The following is a 21,172-nucleotide window of genomic DNA, read 5'->3' as shown; positions in this document are numbered from 1 at the left end:
GGTTCGCACGAACCGGAAGGAAATCAACATCAAACAACGGCCTCGAACATAAAAGGCCTGCGGCGCCGCATAGAATTGAAAATGGCACGGATTCAGAATTGCCTGGGTACGGTTAACGGCGATGGGTGAGAACGTTCTGCATTCACCTCTTAAACTCAATCCTTAGTAAATTATATTAAGGAAAATTGTACTCTGTCATTTTCTAAGATTAACCGCACCCTGAGGATATTTTTAATTGGGATCTTTAGGTTGACGTTATGATTTTGAATGTACAGAACTCTAAGAGAAGGAAAAGGTATCGATGACCTTACAAAGATGACCTAGACTGTGTTCAGTGTCTACAAAAAAACTAAGGTGGTGAAATGCCGAAGCGCATCGGACAAACCAAAACCAGCAAGGGTGAGCATACCAAAAATGATCGATAACGATTAAATAACAGGTTCCTCAGACTCAATGGAGAAACACAGAATATAGAATCTATAGAACGAAGCATTGGATACCGGTGGCTCCATATTCGAATATTTGCCAACTCTCGAGATACTCGTCTACAAACTCAGTCGCCAATCAGTGACACAGAGTTGTTGCCACATACGCTTCCACGCGTACAAGTACTCAGAATGTGCGGAAACAGCGGCTAAGTATTTGCCAAGTGCCCTGCGAGTCCTCAACTTAGTACCAATCGTCATGGACAGCAATGAAACTGTCATTGCTGCAGCTGCGGTTACTGCTTTGTGTAGCTGCTTCAAACTCAGTCGCCAATCAGTCACACCGTGTTGTTGTCCCCGTTTCCACGTTTCGCAAACCTCGTTTCGATTTTTGTGATTCGGAAGAGAAGCGTCCCAAATTATTGGTTCAGCTTGGTTCCGATCGAGCAACTTCAACATTATTATGTTGAGCAATCCATTCCTAACCATCAGAAACGACGCTATTCATTTACGTGCAGTACAGTTGATTCTCGAATGTGTGGATGCTTTGAGTTCGCGATTATTGCACTTTGAAGCGGAGTCGAACAAGGGAAGAATCGAATATTGTTGCCCGAGGAATAACCGAGCACCGATCCCCACTATTCGAGATTCGGCGAATCTAGCATATCTGGTTTAGAAATTAAATTTAATTAGAGTGGCGTAAAAAGTATTAGCTATTAAAACTTTCAACTCTAGGAAGAAAAGTTACAGTGATAAGAGCTGACAATAAAATGCACTGAACCAGCGGGAGAAACGTTATTCCCAGATAAACATCTAGCTAATGTTAAAATAAAAGTCGTACTCCCGGTTTTCCGTTTTTTTCTTCTTTTTTTTCCCATGCATTAACGCGCTGTGGTCCGTTGCCCATTCCTAGCAAGTAGCCGTTTACATACAGATACCGATGGGAAAGGGATTTCACGAGATCCAGTTCGTAGTGAACACGGGCATTTTCCCCCGGATAACGGGTCTCGGTGCCACTCGTCCTGACCTTTCGAGAAGACGTCGAGTCCACATCATCAAGCGATGAGGCGGACATTTACATCGCTTCCTCATTTCCGTCGGGGTGGGCTTTAACGGCCACAAGTTAACGTCATCGCGTGCTTGCGGATTAAATTTATTGTCCGGCTTGTCCGTTTGAAAACTCAACTCTGCGTATGTCATACTCAACTCTTTTTAATTTTAGAGCAGTTTAGATAAAAGTTTTTAAAATAGTACCACTTAGGCCAGCGTGCAGAGTAAAATTTTTCTTTTGAAGCCTCATTTGGCTCACAATCATTTTTTCATCCAGTTTTTTATTTAGATGGCTTTAAATCCAACATTGTTAACGGTAATTATTCGGAGATCGTGAGATGCGGTCTGATGTGACATAGGTTTTAGAAAAACATTTTCTTTATCGTGCCAACGTTTCGATCTTTATTGAGATCATCTTCAGGGCGTGGGATTAATAGACATTGTTTAGATTTTACAAATACATATAGGATGTGAAAAAAAATGAATTTATACAATGCTAGAAAATTTTAGATCATAAAAAACAATTTATACAATGCTAGAAAACGTTTTAGATTAAAAAAATGAATTTATTCAATGCTAAACGTTGTTAACTGTCATTAATTCAAATCTAGAGGGAATTTTCCCCCGATATTAGGCCCTATAAAATCAATCATGGTAAGAATACTTCAATTTTGATGTCAAATTTTGGTGAAATGAAAAAATTTGTACCACGAGCGGGATTCGAAGTCACGATAGCTCAAGGGATAGAGCAGCGGCGTATTGAAGGTCGTGGTTCGAATCCCGCTCGTGGCACCAATGTTTTCATTTCAACCAGAACCTTACATAAAAGGATTCATTAGTTTTAAGAAGTAATTTGGTCAACAGACTTCTAAATATAATGGAGTTAATGTCAAATTTGAAATCTGCATCGCGATATTCAACCGAAGGATATTTTGACGTTATTGCAAATAACCTCTTATTTATGAACTGCCCTTGGCAACAAACTTGGTGAAATGAAGTCACACTTTAGTGGCATAGGCGCGGTTAGAAAACCCTCTTTCGCGACAACCAACTAAGTAAACCAACAATCGGATAAGTTCAAGGTTTGAATAAAAATCGTATGTTTTAAAAAAACACTCGATTTCACCTTTCCTTCCCCCCGAAAACGAGTTGTGAAGGCGTTGTCATCAAATAAACACGACAATAGAAAGTGTGACCGGTAATCGCCAAGGAATCACGCATCTGAGGGATTTTTCATTTGTTTGTCATGCCCTCTCGACTCCTTGGCCAACCGTTATCCCGTCCCCTTTTCGGCTTTCAATTAAAAACTTTCTTGCACCCACGTGACGGAAAGTTGTTTTGGTTCCTTTTTGCACGGAGTTAAACGGCATCGTATTCCGAGAGTGTACTCACAAACCCCTTTTGTGCCTTTTGAAAATCATCTCTCGCAGACTCGGTTAAAAATGGAAACACGCCAGCCCAGCCATTTGATACAGAAAGTATATATTTTTATGGGTCATAAAACAACCCGTATAAAATAAAAGGTGTCGTCCTATATCTGAATCGGATGAAAATTCATTGGGGGTCTGGCCTCCGACATCCGTCTACAACTACGGGAATTGAATTAGCGTTCAAACGGTCACCATCCTGCTTGAAAGCAAAATTATTCAGATCATGTAGAAAACAGCCTTGAATTAGTTAATTCTTTAATATCTTTCAACCTTCAACTGAACAACATATTATGAAAGTTTTACAAATTATGTGACTAACATGCACAAATATAGAGAAAAAATTCCAAAAATCGATTTAATTCAAATTTTTCTCCCATAGCTTGTTCAATCGGTAAATAAAATTCCAGTGAGTCCTCTTGTTTACGTCTTGCCAAATAATTTCTTGGATTTAGTAAAACTACCGTAATGGGCTTCGTTAGTCAATATGCTATTAATTTTTCAAGAGTAGTCCAATTTTTAATACCGCGGCTAAAACAGTTTTAGTTTAACTAACATTTTGTTTAATTGAATATTAATAATTGTATGTATGAATTTTATTATATACAGGGTGTTCGGCGACTCGCGTTACAAATTTTGCCAGTAGATTCTACATTTAAAATGGAACCAAAAAGTCCTAATTAAGTGTGGTCCGAATCGCAATAGTTTCTGAGTTTTTCGCCTTTTTCTGATTTTTTAACATTTCACAGCCTTACTTCAAATGAACAGTGATAACTCCTAAACTAAAAGATTTGGGACAAATCCGTTGATAAACTACATTAATTTTACTATAAGATGTGATTAATATAGACTTGTTAACGTTGGTGAATAAGCATTTTAGTAGCCAGAACTTTGAAAAGTAATTCCTTTTTCATTGCTGAAAAACTTACTTAACATTTATTTATTTAGAAATCGTGAGATGCGGTCTGGTGTGATGTAGGTTTCAGAAAAACATTTTATTTATCGTGCCAACGTTTCAATCTTTATTGAGATCATCTTCAGGGCCTGGGATTTACAAACATTGTTTACATTTAACAAATACATTTAGGATGTGAAAAAGTGAATTTATACAATGCAAAATATATTTTTCATATTCAATCAAAGTATTTCTACTCACTCAAAGTGTTTGTCTTCTGTGTAATTGTGCCATTCTTGCGTGTCGAGAGTGTGTTTATCTCTGTTGATATAAACCATTTCTAAGAAATTACGTTTATGTTTGTTTTGTTCTGTGTGTAATACTTTTGGATTTTTGAAGTCGAAATTGTCGAAAAAAACACAGCATCAATTACAGAACATATACATGTAAACTCAGTCGCAGCTACGCCAATATCATTAATCAAATTCAATACAGATAACATACCTATATCATCACATTACATTCCACACATCAAATATTTTTCACATAGTCTAATTTCCCAACAATTTAGCTTTCCTTTTCCTATTTATCCCTTTCTATATAATCCTGAAAGGATAATCTGGCCGAACCATTACCAACACATTTTTTCCCTTCGTCGGCTCTTTTCACCTCAAAGAAGCCGACGCCTTATACAAAAATGTCTTTTCTATACCGACATCCTTCCCCACCCCTTCAAAATCCAACGTATATAAACACAAAATAGCAAAATCTCACTGGCACTCTCGACACGACACGCAAGAATGGCACAATTACACAGAAGACAAACACTTTGAGTGAGTAGAAATACTTTGATTGAATATATAAAAAATATATTTTGCATTGTATAAATTCACTTTTCCACATCCAAAATGTAATTGTTATATGTAAACAATGTTTGTAAATCCCAGGCCCTGAAGAAGATCTCAATAAAGATCGAAACGTTGGCACGATAAAGAAAATGTTTTTCTGAAACCTACATCACACTAGACCGCATCTCACGATTAATAAATAAATATCGATTAACGGTCACTAATCACACACATTACTTAACATTGGTGTTCTAAACCTATAGACCAGCAAATTTCAGAAAACTTACTCCATTTAATATCCTTTTTAGTGGTATAATTGCTTTTTTAATTGCTATTTTCAAAGATGAAAAAATTGATGAAGGAAAGGTAAAAACCGTGGTTGACGGATTGGTAAGGTGGAAAGATTTAAAAAAAGTAAAATTAAGGAAATTTTGAATGAATTTATTAACCGTTTTTAATTTGGATTCGCAAGCCCAAAATAGGGCAATTGTTTACTTATTTACCACTGCGATAGGATAGATAAGACAAGTTGAATTCATTTGGCTCGAACGCATAATTGCACCTTCTCACCTACCCTTCATTAAATGTAAGAAGCATTTTATTTTAAAATATACGTAGAACATAAAATAGTTTAGGGGAAAAATATATTTAAAAACCCCAGGCATTATACAAACCAGTAGATAAGATAGATAAGACAATAAGAATTTTCCAGTACTTGGTATATACAACAAATCAACTAACCCTCAAGGTCTTAACATCTATTTACACATTATTTATCACCAATTGGTTAATTAGGTATATTAGCAGACATTTCTTAACACATGTTATTTTTCAAACAATATGTGCTTAGCGTCTTTTAGTCTTGTATTTACGGTAGTTCAAGTCTGCTCTACTATAAATAAATGTGTGGTGATTAGTGACCGTTAGCCGATAATTATTCAGAAATCGTGAGATGCGGTCTGGTGTGATGTAGGTTTCAGAAAAACATTTTCTTTATCGTGCCAACGTTTCGATCTTTATTGAGATCATCTTCAGGGCCTGGGATTTACAAACACAGTTTATGAATAACATTCAATTAATTAAGGTTTTAAGTTGAGATAAAAAAGTCAGTGTCACGAGCCGTTTTCGAACCCACGACCTTCGGCTTGATACGCCGCTACTCTGCCACTTGAGCTATCGTGACTTAGATCCCCTCGGGCACTAACCTCCCACCTCAACCCCACCTTTTGAATTTTCCCTCCTTTTTGCCATTTTTCAAGGGGTCGATGCCGAGGGGATTCGAATCCCGCTCGTGACACTGACTTTTTTATCTCAACTTAAAACCTTAATTAATTGAATGTTATTAATTGGTCAAGCGGACCACGAAAAATAGTGAATTTATGAATAACTAAAAATAAAAATATTTTTTATATGTACAAATGGACAATTCGTGCATGAATTATAAAAATTTACATAGATGTGGGCCGTTAAGGTATGTTTAGGGGTTACATGCTTGTAATATATCTCACTCCAGCGTGGAAAACCTCCAAAAATTCTTAGAGCAGCATTTTGGACTACCTTGAGCCTAGTAAAATTGAATTTAGACATATTTCCTCAAATGGGAGCTCCGTAAGTTATTAATGGACGTATATATAGTTATAGTAAATATAATTTTTTTACATTTTTTCTATCCATATATGAACGCATATAAGACCGGGTAAAGGCTCTTTAAGACGGTCCATGCTTTTGGGTATTTTTCTTTTTTTTATATGTGATATCTAAAATTAAGTCCGGAATCCAAAAATGTTCCAAGTTAGTAAACATTCTTGGTCCATGTTATAGGCGAGTTATTATTTTGTCATCATAGACATTGTGTCCATCGAGTAAACAGTATTGCTTCAGTATTTAGTATTCCTACCATTATGCCTGATTCTCAATTTTGCAAAATATTTAAGCACATATCTATAATTGCTGATAATTCTCTGCATATAGAATCAGCCATGTAAGAGTTTCTTATAAAGGCCGAATCATCAGCAAAGAGAGGCAATTGTTAGCTTGCAAAGGTCGACTTTTTGCAATATTTTTGGGGTGTTAGGTTAGGTTTGCTATATCGTCAACACCGAGAGTTCGTTCAGAAAACAGCATAAAAATATCGAAAAACTGTAAATAGATAGGTCAAATTGCTCTCCCTATTCTGTGTTGGAAAAGCGCGTAATAGACCAACATAGCGATGATAGGTAGACCAGAATGATCGTTAACGACTAAATCACAGGTTCATCCACTCGCAGGCTCACAAAAATATCAATTTCGTAGGATAGACTTTAATGATTCGGTGGAAACCTGGCGGATTTGGTTGTTCAAACTGCAAAAACATTACCACTGGGCTTGAGGAAATAAACAGGCTATTAAATAATTTGTAGTTCAATTCTGATCATTTTCATATGTCCTTCTTTCCTGGGTTAATGTTGTATTTGACTGTTGAGTTGACAGACAAAAACAACGCGAATGGACAAGCCACGGAGACATGACGATGCCTAACAAAACTACACATTAACCACCCAGCAGATCTCAATGTTCTTCAATGTTGTGCTGTAGTAATACAAACCAGCAAACCAGAATGATGATGAACAAACAGTATCTATCAATTGATTCATTGCAGATCAAGTTAGTTGTTCACAACTCCCTCGTCTTGTCAGAAGTTAGGTCCAACATTGAAGATGGCGAAAACCTGAAACCCTCTTCTCAGACTGACCCAGGGAATGGATGATCGGATGATCAATAACGACCAAATTGCAGCATACTAAATGAACAAATCACAATCTTCTTCAGGTAAAAGATAAGTATATTTAAAATCTAATCTCTGTATTAAAGCAGATGATTGTGTTACAACCATGCGAAATCAACACGTCTGTACTGTCCAGGACAGTACATTCTTTATTCGAAGAAAACAATGTACTGCATTGAGCAGAGGTTCTACAGAAACATTAAATTTTCATCTTGTTCCTCTCTACCAGACAATGAACCCGGCATCTATTATTCTCAATTATGTCGGCCGAAGGCAGCAATTGAAAAGGACTACGATGCACGGCCACACGTTTCAATCAGTACTCTGCAGAAATGGCCCCGTTTTATACGGTTTATTTCGACATCGCTCCCTCGGACAACCATCTGTTTCGATGAATCGGTCGTTTTCTGACTGTTAGCGTAAATAAAAAGTAGACATTGCAGCAGTTTGTAGAAATACCCATTAATCACAGCCACCGTCAGGCGCATCTTCAGATTAGGAAGTTTTGCCGTCTGGTTTTTTGTGACTATCCAGATCGGCTAATACCCAGGCAAGATCCTTAAAAACCAAATACACGATAATTATTTTTTACAAATTAAATTACAGTATATAAAAAACTTTCGAATACTCTATACCACGGTATGGTTTTTGATGAAAAAGCAAGTTCGTCCTGGTTTACAGTCAGTACTTGGCAATTTTGGGGCCGAGACTTTAAAGAAATGTTAAATCGTCTGTGAAAAACTTAATTGTGTCAATTTGTATACATATTGTTTAGATTGTGTTCCCTTGATGATGACCTTAAAAATAGATCGAAAGCTTGCAACTTTGTTTTTTCATCAAGACAAATGTAACGTGATCTATTTTCTGCATTCGTGAGTAGACAAGTGGTCGATACATCTAAAACTTAGAATATAAAAAAATTTCACAAAAAATACGCTCCATCTAAGAATGTTTTAAAAATGCATTATTACAGGCAAACCATGACCCTAAAATAGTTGGTTGTTGCGAACTAATTTAGAAAAAACTTTATCCGTTAAACTCCACCATATTAAAATGATTCAACCTATCATTCTACCCCATATAAAAATATTATTAATAGGTGTTTGTAATATAATGAATTCATGCAAAACCAAAATCTAGTTTAATTAGATCACACACATAAAATAGTTTATTTACATTATTAATATTTAGATTAACATTAAAATTATTTTCTTCTTTCTCTTTTGTGTAGATTAGTTATTCCCATGGGTTAAATTAAGTATTTGAATCTTCTCTTTGATACCATTATTTCTCATGTTCTCCAGGTTTATTGAAACTGGAAGTGAACTATACTGTTATGATACGTAATGGTTTACATTTTGAAATTATATTCGTAATGATAATCATAACAGTATAAATAAAGACTAATAAATCAAAACAAAAAATTGCCATATGCCAAATCCTTGTGGGCGTTTTAAGGTAGGAGCGCAAGTAGGCAGAGGACGAACGTGACTGGACGTGTTTCGACGAGGCTTCGCGCCTGGGCGATGAAAGGCGTTCACTATGGTCGTCTATGGGGCCGCCGACCATGGGCAGACTCGATCTGGAAAAACAGACGGTTTTTCGCCCTCGGCAACCCACGCGTCGGACGGCAAACCTAATCGAATGTGACTGAACGAGGAGGTTTTGGCGGTACTGTTTGCCCACACTTGTCCTTTCCGTCCGTTTTGCAAAGCATAATCGGAGTAGAGATGGTGAAAGTCGCATGGAAGTTGCAGAAATATTCCTTATGGATGGCATCTATGGAAGAGTTGAACAAATAGTCAAGACCGAATTTATTACTGGATAAAACATCGTTTTGGAATGTCTTTGCATTGACCAAATTATGAAAAACTCGAACATTTCTAGAAAATTTAACATCGTGTTGTAACTGTACTGCTGAATTGAATTTGAGTTGAAACTTCTTTTACCAAAGTCTTGGATATTGTCACTGCTCTCTTCAGTAACCCAAGTCTGCTTTCTTTGTCGTAATCGGTCAAACAAGCAATGACTATCACGCTAGAAGCAGCTCCAATGACGGACGTCTTTCCATAATCACAAAAATTGTACTGAATTTATAAATGTGTAGGCAACATGGTGTAAAAATTGGTGGCGTTTGTTGGTCGGCGATTGGATGGACACGCGTTGAACTTATCTGAACTCCTGTGTGAAGATGTCGAGAGCGTAAACGCATATGACCGAAACTTACATCGCCATCTTCAGAGTTGAGCTTGTGGGTAATTGTTGTAAATCCTTTTCTTTTTCTGTTCTGAAAATTATTGTTTCTTCAAGGAATGCTGATGGAAAATTAAAATTGAATTGGCTGCCTTCGGCCTGTCTATTACTCGATGGTCTGACAGACGCGTTTCGGCTTCTCGCAAACTCATGTCCATACTGAGCACGGCGAGAAGCCGAAACATATACCAGTCAAAAATACATCTTGTTTTGAATGGTCAAATTTGGAATTCCTCGGCTACTTTTTAAACAGACTTTACAATGAAAGATTCGCCCAGAAAATGCATTTTTATAAAATTTTAAAATGTTCTAACACTTGAATCTTGAAATAAACGACAGATTTATAAGTCATAAACCTTTGTTGACGCAACAAATGAGAGTGTGAAAAAAAAGTACAATGAACTTGGAAAAGTACTCCTTGAAAGTTTAGAAGACAAATTAAATCACATAAAGCGCTGCCCTACTTAAGCAAAGACAAATATGTGACCTGACCAGATAAGCAGAAAATGGAATAACTCGTGGATCCAATCATGAACATATGCATAGGATAGGTTGATGGAACGTAAATACATACATAGTTGAAGATAACGTACCTCCACTATGAATGAGAGTATGAGGATAGGTCAGAAATTCACAAAAGAAATAGGGGTATTCACGATTTTTGTGTTAACTCTGTTAGGTCCTGTTAGATCTAGAAAAATGATGACATAGACTTGTAAGAATCGGCTAGTTAACATTGCTCGATCTAACAGGCCAGAGCCAATGTTAGATGTTAAGTCGAAAATGTAGTCACATAGCTATCCGTTAGGGCGCAGGTAACCAACATGGCAGCCATGAATTTAACAGCAGTTTGTTAGAATACAAGTTAGTTAACACGAATTAACATCTTACAAACATCGTGAATACCCCAACTGTATTGGTCGTATTGTATTAATGCGTATTTAAACCTAATAATATATAATAACAAATAATCAGCTGTTCTATTCATGCCGTCCTTGTTTGTTACCTAAGTCTGACTTTACACTGCTATTCGTCCGACTTAACAGCTAACAGGTCCAACTCCTTTAGATCAGCCATGTTAAGTAGGCGATTCTAACAGTCGATTGTACGTCATCATTTTTCTCCTGTCTGGCACGACTTAACAGGGTTAACACAAAGATCGTGAATACGCCTGCTATTTTAAAAACTGCAAGCTGTTTAACTTATCAATCATTAAAATAAGAATATGAGATTTTGCTAGAGGTCTTTTCGCCTGTTTAATCAGCGAGGATGACCAAGGATGAACGGAAATGACAGAACTACATTATGCGTTATTCCATTAATTCACTTTGTTCGAATGCAGACATGGTTAAATGAAGACCAAGCATTTCCTTTTGATAAAAAGTCTTTGTCCATGTCCCTCTTTGTTGAGTTGATCTTATATAGTGCCTGAGTAGAATTAACAATAACACTCATTGGATTATGTCAAAAATTCTATAATGCTGAATTGAGACGACACTTGATAGATCACATTTCTCTTTTCACCTCATAATGCGTTTTTCAGTTAGGGCAACCTACGAGGAACGATTGGTTCGTCAGTACGGAACAAAATAAAATAGCTTCTTCCCACGTTTTCCAGTCAAAGGCGTCCATGTAACAATAATAATAATCCCACGTTGAATGAAAACTGGCGTCGGCCGATTATAGCTATTAGCGGCATCATACAAGATCGGAATTCGTCATTAGCACATTGCTCCTATAAAAAGAAATTATAACTCGCCCTCCAACAAAATTTCTCTGTTGACTTTTCCGCTAAGTAGAGTTTATAATTAAAGCTAATGAGGGGAAATGAGATAATCGCTTGTCCCTTTTCATTTGCATACCAATTGCTTTATCAAGTGAATGCTCTCGTGTTTAATACTCCCCTATGCTGTTGTCATATCAAGGAAATTACGCTAATTGCAATTACATTTACTAACTGGCACCACCTAATAATGCATAAATATAAAATAAAGTAGTGAATTAAACATAATAATGAAGTTATAGACCTTTTTTATAACTATATTAAACCCGACATAATCGCCCCTTATTTTTAAAATAGTTGTTTTAAAAAACTTAAAATAAATACTTTTTAAATATATAAATGTGATGGGGATCTTTTCTGTTAATGGATCATACAGCTTAAAATGAAAATAACTTAAGTCTTTTAATATTCGATATCCATAACCACCGAAAAATTGGTGGACCTTAATTTCGACAGTTTTTTTAGGTTCACCAATTTTTTTTTAAGTTTTGAACAAGAGAATACGAACGTACTTCTCGACATAATTATAGTGATTAATGTAGCTTATACTTTCAATTAATTATTCTTTTTATGTACGGTCTTGGTTGAGATAAAAAAAGTCAGAGTCAGTGTCATGAATGGGATTCGAACCCACGACTTTCGGCTAAACACGCCGGTGCTCTACCAGATGAGGTATCGTGACTTCGATCCTCTCGGACATCAACTGTCCATGTCAACCTACAACCGTTCGACGTTTCCCTCTTTTTGCCATTTTCAATGTCGTGTAATCAAGAGTCGATTCTCAGGACTTATAAAGTGGTCACGGGGAGCTGTTAGTGAAGTGGTACTTCTTTTACTTATTAAATATTAATCCATTCATGTTTCAGTGATCAATTGACCAAGTTACTTCTTTCAATTAATTATTCTTTTTATGTAAGGTCTTGGTTGAGATAAAAAAAAGTTAATATCACGAGCAGGATTCGAACCCACGACCTTCGGCTAAATACGCCGCTGCTCTACCATCTGACTTTGATCCTCTCTCCAGAGAGTTGGTTCCGAGATGATCGAAATCACGTTAGCTCAAGTGGTAGACCAGCGGCGTATTTAGTGACACTGACCTTTTTTATCTCAACCAAGACCTTACATAAAAATAATAATTAATTGAAAGAAATAACTTAATCACTTGACCACTAAAACATAAATGGATTAGAAGCTTATACTATTGTTAAGTTCGACAGCACTGTAATTTGTAGTTGTGTATTGCTTGGCCCAATATGGAAAAAAAATTGTAACAAATTTTACTCCCTTTTATTCAAGTACCTTTGTTACTCCTATGGTTACTCGACGCTCTTTTCCATTGCATCTCCAATTTTCGTCTGATTGATTAGCTTACACAAGTCATTTCGTGTCCGATAACACAATATCGCGTGATAGGGCAGATACCGTTGGTCCTTGCCAAATAAAATTCAAATTTTCGTTTAAAAGAAAACATACAGTCCAATGAATTTTTATAAAAAAGGTCTTGCAAGACCAACAGAGAGCTAGTTGATTCTTTATAATAATTAAATTTTTTATAATAATCCCTCTTAAATCTTATTTGTTTATCGGCCGTAACATCGCATATAATGCTGGATACCATTATGAGGCAAGAAATCAACAGTTTTATCCTCAGTATCTATTCCATGCACGAGAATTGTAACTATGCATGAAAGTCAAACTCAAGTATGCTGCGCTCGGCAGCAATGATATCATGGCACCTTTTAGTGCTAAACTCGAAGAATATCGAATTTATTACACGCCTAGTCACACTACATAAAATAAAAATGGTTTTAATAGTTCAACCCGGGTAAAAGAACAGACCCAGGAGATATAATTAAAAAAATGTAAAACGTTTATTTGTTGTTCGATTGTTTCCGCCCAGTGAAAATGGCGTAAAGCGGAAGCGGGTAAATCGATAACTTCAGTGCCGGTTTTTTACGTAATTTTGTTATTGATTCTCCTTCTTTTTCGTATTATCCCCTTTGAGCAGTATCGCGGATTCTCTAGAATTCTGGAGGAAAAAATGAAAAAATATTTTATGTAGTTTGGCCATTTTAGATACATCCCGGTCTGTCCAACTTCGATCTGTTGATCATTCAAACTCGTTTTAATTATTGATCCAAAAATAAGATAGACATACCGAAGACGACAGTATAATGTCAGTACCAGCGAGGATGGGCAGGGGATAGTACGAAATAGAAAAAACTACAGGTACATCCCTTAGACCTCAACCAAAATTGTGAAAATAACGATTTACCAATTGCATTATGTATAAATTATACGCCGAAACTAGTACAAATCGAAATGGCTGAAAATAGGCCCAAACAATCCAATTAAAAAAAATAATTCGATTGCCTTTATTAGCGCAGTTTTACAAAATTTTGTCTCATAAACTATCAATAAACTTTGTATAAATATAGAGTAAAATAAGTACATTTGTATAAATTGTATATGGTCGAGAGATTCTGTCTTAAAAAGTGTACAAAATATAAATTGAAGTATGAATTAAGTATGAATTTAAGCCATAAAAAAAAATTTTGGCCAGCTGGCAAAAAATGAGCCAGTCGCTATACATGTGTTAAGCGGGGATCACACTTACCCGATGCAATGCTACGCGACGCTACCCGATGCAAATCCAAAGTTCAATTTTCCATAAGATAGTATTACCTCCGTGCGCATCTGCCCTATGCTATGGGCTCGATGCTCTGCGATTCCCACTGTCCAGATTTTTGTAGGGTAGCATCGAGTACAGTCGAAGACAAAAAAAACCGGACAATCATATTTTTATTTCAAACTATATGCATTATTGTCGTTATATTAATTACAACAAACTTATTTTAATATAAACCAAATTAACCGAGATCAAAAATTCATTAGTTTTTATTTTTTTTTAAAATTAATGTTTTGTAGAAAATTGATCAAAACACCGGAATACCATTTTTTGATATAATGAATTTAACTAAAATTTATTACACGGTTTTGCTCATAAAATTTAACTAACAATTTATTTCATGGTTTTGCTCATAAAATTACACCATTTTCGTCGAAGCTTCAGAACAGGACACTCATATTTTTTATAGTTTATTTCAAACTAAGTATATATAATTTTGTCATTAATTACAACATACTTATTTAACATACTTATAAACCAAATTAACGGAGATCAAAAATTCTTTAGTTTTTATTTTAAAAAATAAAAATAATAATAATTTTAATGGTTTGGTAGAAAATTGATCAAAACACCGGAATACTATTTTTTGATATAATGAATTTAACTAACAATTTATTACACAATTTTGCTCATAAAATTTAACTAACAATTTATTTCATGGTTTTGCTCATAAAATTTAACTAAGAATTTATTTCTTGGTTTTGCTCATAAAATTTAACTAACAATTTATTTCATGGTTTTGCTCATAAAAACACCATTTTCGTCGAAGCTTCAGAACGGGACACTCATATTTTTTGTAGTTTATTTCAAACTAAGTATATGTAATTTTGTCGTTGTTATTATTACAACATTCCTATTTTAATGTAAACCAAATTAAACGAATTCAAAAATTCATGTTTTTATAAGATTTATTTAATTATGATGGTTAGGAAGAAAATTTATCAAAACGCCGGAATAACTTTATTTAAAACAATTAAGTTTAACTAACAATTTATTACAAGGTTTTGCTCAAATTAATTAAATAAAAACAAAAGAGGCGTTGCGATTGTGATAGTGATTATTGTGATCACGCTGTGTGACTGTACGTGGCGTGCGCTTGACGTCGCATAGATGTGCACAGCCTACCAAAACGTGACAAGGCGTCGGGTAGCCTCGCATAGCGTTGCATCGGTTGTTTCTCGATCCAAACAAGACGGGCCCAATTCTGAATCCAGATTAAGAAACAGAGCGCCCGAGATCTTGATCAGACCTGATTACAAGCTGATCAGGTGCCTTTTATAATACGAATTAATTAAAACGTTGAAAAAACAAAATTATTAATTAAACAGGAAAATCATGATAATTACAAGATAAATTGAAGTGTGACAAACTATACGTTCGTTATAAAATGAAAGGCTTGTATTATTAAACACCTCTAATATTAAATGCCAACGAGCATTATTTTCACTAAATTGTATCGATCATGGTTATTTTATGACCGGCATGAAAGAATGGAATTAGAACAAGGCTATCGTGAAATTCATTAATGAAGCAACGCCGGATAAGTATGTATGTACTTCTCTCGGTATTTCCGACTTTGCATGAGCAACATCCGATCAAAAAGCACTTTGGAATGCTTTACGGCGAAACGGTAATTGCTCGGAATGGGGCATGCTCTAACATGCACCTCGACCCACGGCTTCCTTCATCGTCCGATGTGACTAGTGAAAATCCGAGGAATGGAAATCTCTCGTGTTTAACATTATTGGCTGGATCGATGTATTAAGAAAAAAACAAACACAACAAAAAATTTGAAAATTTGTTTAATCGTATTAATTCGGACATCAATAATGTATGGTACCGATCGGCCACCCGCTGCAAGCGTGCATGAGCATGTCGTTGACTTGTTCGCGGCACTTAACATGTAAATTTCGGTTCGCAGTTTCTAGTCTCATTTGCTCACGGAAAGCCTTCACGCACGTGCGCTTTTTTAAAGAGGGAAAATGTTCAAGTCGAAATTTTTAAAGAAAATCTTCGACCGTCTGTCATGTATCAGTAAGTCTCGTGGTTGAAAAATTCTCCTTAATTAATGTAACGTTCTCTTTTACTTTTTCCAGATCTCGCGGCTATCAGAAAACTTTTAGAAGCCGAAGAGCCGAGTGAGACGTGCCCCAGCTGCGAAATGCCGTTTGACAAAGGTAAAAAGAGGAAGCTGATCGACACATGCGGCCACGAAAGATGCTACTCTTGCATGTTCACCAACGAGATATGCCCCCTCTGCAATCCCCACCATGCGAGTAAGTACTCTTTTTAATTACTTGAACCGACTAATTAATTCTAGATGACAATTTAGTTCTCATTTATATAAAATTTCTGAAATTAAATATTGAACCTCAATTCTTCTTTTAACTTGATGTTGTTGTCCTGATCTGCCTGTCAGAACTTTTTGCCTTTCCAAAATCTTCATTTGTGAATGCGTTCAAAATCAGAACTGATGAAAATATTAAATGGCTGAAACGCGCCTGACAGAGCAAACGATAGTTACGACAGGATAACCAAAACGATCCAAACTGTCAAACTACCATTGACAAATAAAATTACCATACCACCTAACATCTCACGAAGATTAACTGTTCACTTTTTTAATTATTATTATATTTTTTTAAGTGGCCTTATGAAATTTGCATATTAACGAAGGAACGTGATATCAAATGTGAAAAATTCTTATCTGGGTGTAATGGTCGCGTGAAAAAAAGGGCCAGGAGCTGGCGGCGGGAATCGAACCCAACACCGCGGGATGGTGAGTCTATCACGATGACCACTCGGCTAACGCGGCCCCCTAAAATTGACGATTTTCATGCTTTAAAACATATTTGCATAATTCAAAAATCCCCGAAGTCCAATAAGAATTGCATACGCCTCACTTTGGATTAGTTGATTTTTTTCAATTTTTTTAGCGATTGCTTAAAATTCATTTATTTTTTTAAATCTACTCAAAATCCCAAAGTTTACTCAATCAATGTTAGAATTTTAAATAAATTTCTCGTCCATTGCCCGTTTCCAAACTCAAAATTATTAGTAGTCAGATTTATTCTTGAGTCTTGGTTTGGACATATATGGTAATCTTGGTCTGGCCTATCCTCGCGCTCACAGACCATAGCCAGTTAGGTTCATAGCCTTGTTGAGGATTATAAAGAAAATGACAAAATTAATAAATAAATAAATTATTATTCTTTTTTTCGTTGTTGTTGACCTTATTTTTTTCAATTTATAGATGAAGATTTTTTTAGTTAGTACTTTTTTAAAATAAAAAATAAAGATAGAATAAGAAATAAGATATAGTTTTCTCTGTTTGGGCACCTGCGCCATTTCCAGAACTATTTCATTTCTGGAAAAAAATTCAACATAATAATTTTTCTCCTTTGGATGTTCACTATGTTTATTGTCACTTTTTTATGTTTGTTTGATTTTTACGGTGAATTTTTCTTTCTTTTTGTGATTTTTTTTATTATGTTGGGCTTTACAACTTGCGTATTGTTGTTCTTTGTTGTTTTGTTTTGTCTGTGTTTAGTGTAGATGTTTTGTCCAATTTTTCTGCTTTGATTGTTCCCTATGTTTATTGTCCTATTTTTATGTTTTGTTTCATTTTTATTTCGTTCTGTGCTTTTTCTATTAAGTTAATGTTGGGGAAAAAGTTTGGCCAGGAGAAAAAGTTGAATTACTGGATCAACCCCATTTAACATTTTTCACACCTTCACCATTTTTTTCTCATTAAGCTTAAAATTTCTGCATTTTGGTAATGGATAAATTTAATTGATGTAATTAAAGAAAAATGTATACCGTTAGAAAGCTTATTATACGAAGAGGTTGTTATGAAATTTGACACGCTACCATGAATTTTTCCAACGAGGTTGCAAATTTATTATCTTTATAAAAATTTTAAATTTAACAATTGTTGAAAGATATAGTGTTTGTTTTTTTGGCAAAAATTAAACTGAAAGTTATATAAGGGGGGCCTTCTTGAAGGAAATTTAACGCTCTTTTCAATTTTTTTTTTTTAAATTTCCTTAAAAAAACCATAAAATGTTGAAAGGGTTAACAATTGGACCACGAACTTTTTTGTTGGATTTGACGTGTAAAAGCACCTGGCGAACTTCGTCGCGCGAGTAGTAAATCACGCTGTATATAAACGTTTTTATTTTAAAAAAATTTAACACAAGGCCTAAAGAAAAATATTTTAATCTAATAACTAAATGTTCTTAGATCATTTGGAGCCATATCGATTATATGTTTTCGTGAAAACGTTAGATATAGTATATATTTTTTTTAGCCTTCCCTTAAATTTAGGTTCATTTTTAATCTAAATTTTGTTTTTAAATTTTTACTTTATTGATTATGACATGCCTCGCGCTAACCTATCTTGATTATTATTATTATTTTTTTTTAGATTCTCCAGTGAAGAAAATGCCTGGGACGGGTTTGAGGGACTCCCAGGGCACTCTGAACACAGAAAGCAGGCAGAGAACCGGGGTTAAGACAAACGGCCACCTTTACATGCAGGTAAGAATCACAGGGAGCACCCTATAATAATCATTAGACGGGTCCACCTTCTCCGTACAAATCCCTTGTCTCGATAACTACATCAATTTGCACATAAATCAACGGCTTTGTACGAAATTCCGTTCAATGTTTAAAAACAAAACCAAAACACAAAGGTAAATAATTGGCTAGAGGCCTTTTGTCAAAAACATAATCGATCTCTCAATTTATTTTTGGGTCGTTCATTTTGATTACAATCATTTTCAACTGACGCCATGGGTCGTTGTATGTTTTATGTAATTTCCGTAACACTTTTGACATTTTCGGTTCGTATGTGACTTTTGATAAGACATTTTCTATTCCTGTTCATTTTTAAATTTGGCCGTTTTGGTTGAGATGGTACTAATATATTTTTTTTTGTCATGACCCGGAAAACCTTCAACGTAAACTATGTAGTTCGCTGTGAGGTGCAAAATAAACCATTGGCTGACAGTAGACCGGAAATGGCATACGGATTTTCGTACTCATTCCATCGAGGAGTTACGATTTTTAGAAGAAAAACGGATAACCTATGTATCAAAATTCAGAACGTTTTTAAAATATACGTTAAATTGTGTACAAGCTTTCGACCCTGTACGGCACCCATTGTCTATTTACTGTCGGAACTCAAGAAGATTCTTCCCAACCTTCTAACTTATTCCTCCGATGCTACCTGACAGGCCGATATTGCCGTGTCTGTCGTTGAACATCCCTTTCCTCCGGTAACCACTGGAATCACCCAAGGAAGTATCCTTAGCCCGATCCAGTTTACGATATACACTGCCTTCTACTTCCCCAAACACACGTTTTCCGACAGCACGGCTCCTATCCGCAGTCATCTCACACTATAGGAAGAATGGTACCGTAAATGGAGAATGTGAACGAATTCTAATGTCACTTTCGCACTAAGAAACTTTTTCCCTCCAGTACGACTCATACTGACACTGATTCTGTCATAGTACGATACCTGGGTCCGTACACTGATGGAAGACGTCGTGGAGTCCACACACTCACCTGAACAGACATGAACCGCAGTAACAAACTCCCTGATCTACTCGACCATCGATCTTGCCTAAACCTTAATAAACACTGACCATTTAAAAAAACGTGTAGAGATTAGTGACCGTTAATCGATAGTTATTCAGATATCGTGAGATGCGGTCGGGTGTGATGTAGGTTTCAGAAAAACATTTTCTTTATCGTGCCAACGTTTCGATCTTTTATTGAGATCATCTTCAGGGCCTGGGATTTACAAACAATGTTTACATTTGACAAATACATTTGTTAATTGGTTACATTTTCCAACAATTTAGCTTCCTTTTCCTATTTATCCCCTTTCTATATAATCCTGAAAGAATAATCTGGCCGAACTATTACCAACACATTGTTCCCCTTTGTCGGCTTTTTTCACTTCAAAGGAGCCGACGCCTTGCACAAAATTGTCTTTTATATACCGACTTCCTTCCCCACCTCCTCAAAACCAAACATATATAAACATGAAACAGCAAAATCTCACTGGCACTCTCAACACGACACACAAGGATGGCACAATTACACAGAAGACAAACACTTTGAGTGAGTAGAAATACTTTGTTTGAATATAAAATATATTTTGCATTGTATAAATTCACTTATCCACATCCTAAATGTATTTGTCAAATGTAAACATTGTTTGTAAATCCCAGGCCCTGAAGATGATCTCAATAAAAGATCGAAACGTTGGCACGATAAAGAAAATGTTTTTCTGAAACCTACATCACACCCGACCGCATCTCACGATATCTGAATAATTTAAAAAAACTCTCACTCCTTCCGATATGAACTTACGGAACGGAAGTTTGGGGCTCAACCAAACATTCCAATTCATCCCGTATCCAGTCTATCAAATCCAAAATCTTAAGAAAAATGTCCTCTCCTACGTCTCCAATAAACCATTCACACTGACCTCCAAGACCTTGCAAGAACATATCAGGAATAGAAATGATAAATGATGGAGTGAGTGTGGTGTCCAACAATCCTTTTTAAAAACAATCCGTTTTTTGCAACGATCCGGATTTCGAGCCTTTTAGCTCATTATCTGGTTGTACAAGTCCTTCAACCTGATGAACTAAAAGGCTCGAAATCCGGATCGTTGCAAAGAACTTACTGTAAGTAGGAACTATCTTTTTAAAAAGGACATATCAGAAATTTCACAAAATCTTTCTGTACACCCAAACCACTTCGTCACTCGATTTTATTTGAGTACTTAGTTTTGATACTAGTACATTCAAACTTAAAATCATATTGTTTTATTTATTGTCTGTGTTAATTTTTTTCATGCAAGTCCTGATATTTCGTAAAAATGAATTCATTGACGGTGAATTAATTTTCGATTTTATCCTGTTATCGTTGAAAGGCGTTTTGTGGAGTCGCTGGTTCGGGCCGAAAGGGAAGGGTGCATTTTTTCCCAGCTGGGATAAAGAAAAAACTGTATACGGGCGG

The 21,172-nt window shown here is 35.7% G+C and overlaps 1 protein-coding gene across 6 annotated transcripts in view; it reads left to right on the top strand.

The window, feature by feature from the left end:
* Positions 1-21,172, top strand: part of LOC106661795 (protein TANC2) — a 143,297-nt gene that overhangs the window by 97,163 nt on the left and 24,962 nt on the right. For all 6 annotated transcript variants that reach the window (XM_014385434.1, XM_024229708.1, XM_014385435.2 and 3 more), the window contains 2 exons: positions 16,231-16,410; positions 18,561-18,673. In XM_014385434.1, coding sequence (XP_014240920.1) covers positions 16,231-16,410; positions 18,561-18,673 — 293 coding nt within the window. The remainder of the gene's footprint in view (positions 1-16,230; positions 16,411-18,560; positions 18,674-21,172) is intronic.

This window comes from Cimex lectularius, unplaced genomic scaffold, assembly GCF_000648675.2.
Source record: "Cimex lectularius strain Harlan isolate CLEC.00 unplaced genomic scaffold, Clec_2.1 scaffold314, whole genome shotgun sequence".
NCBI lineage: Eukaryota > Metazoa > Arthropoda > Insecta > Hemiptera > Cimicidae > Cimex > Cimex lectularius.
Note: the sequence above shows the minus strand (reverse complement) of the source record. Positions and strands in the feature narration are given on the sequence as shown.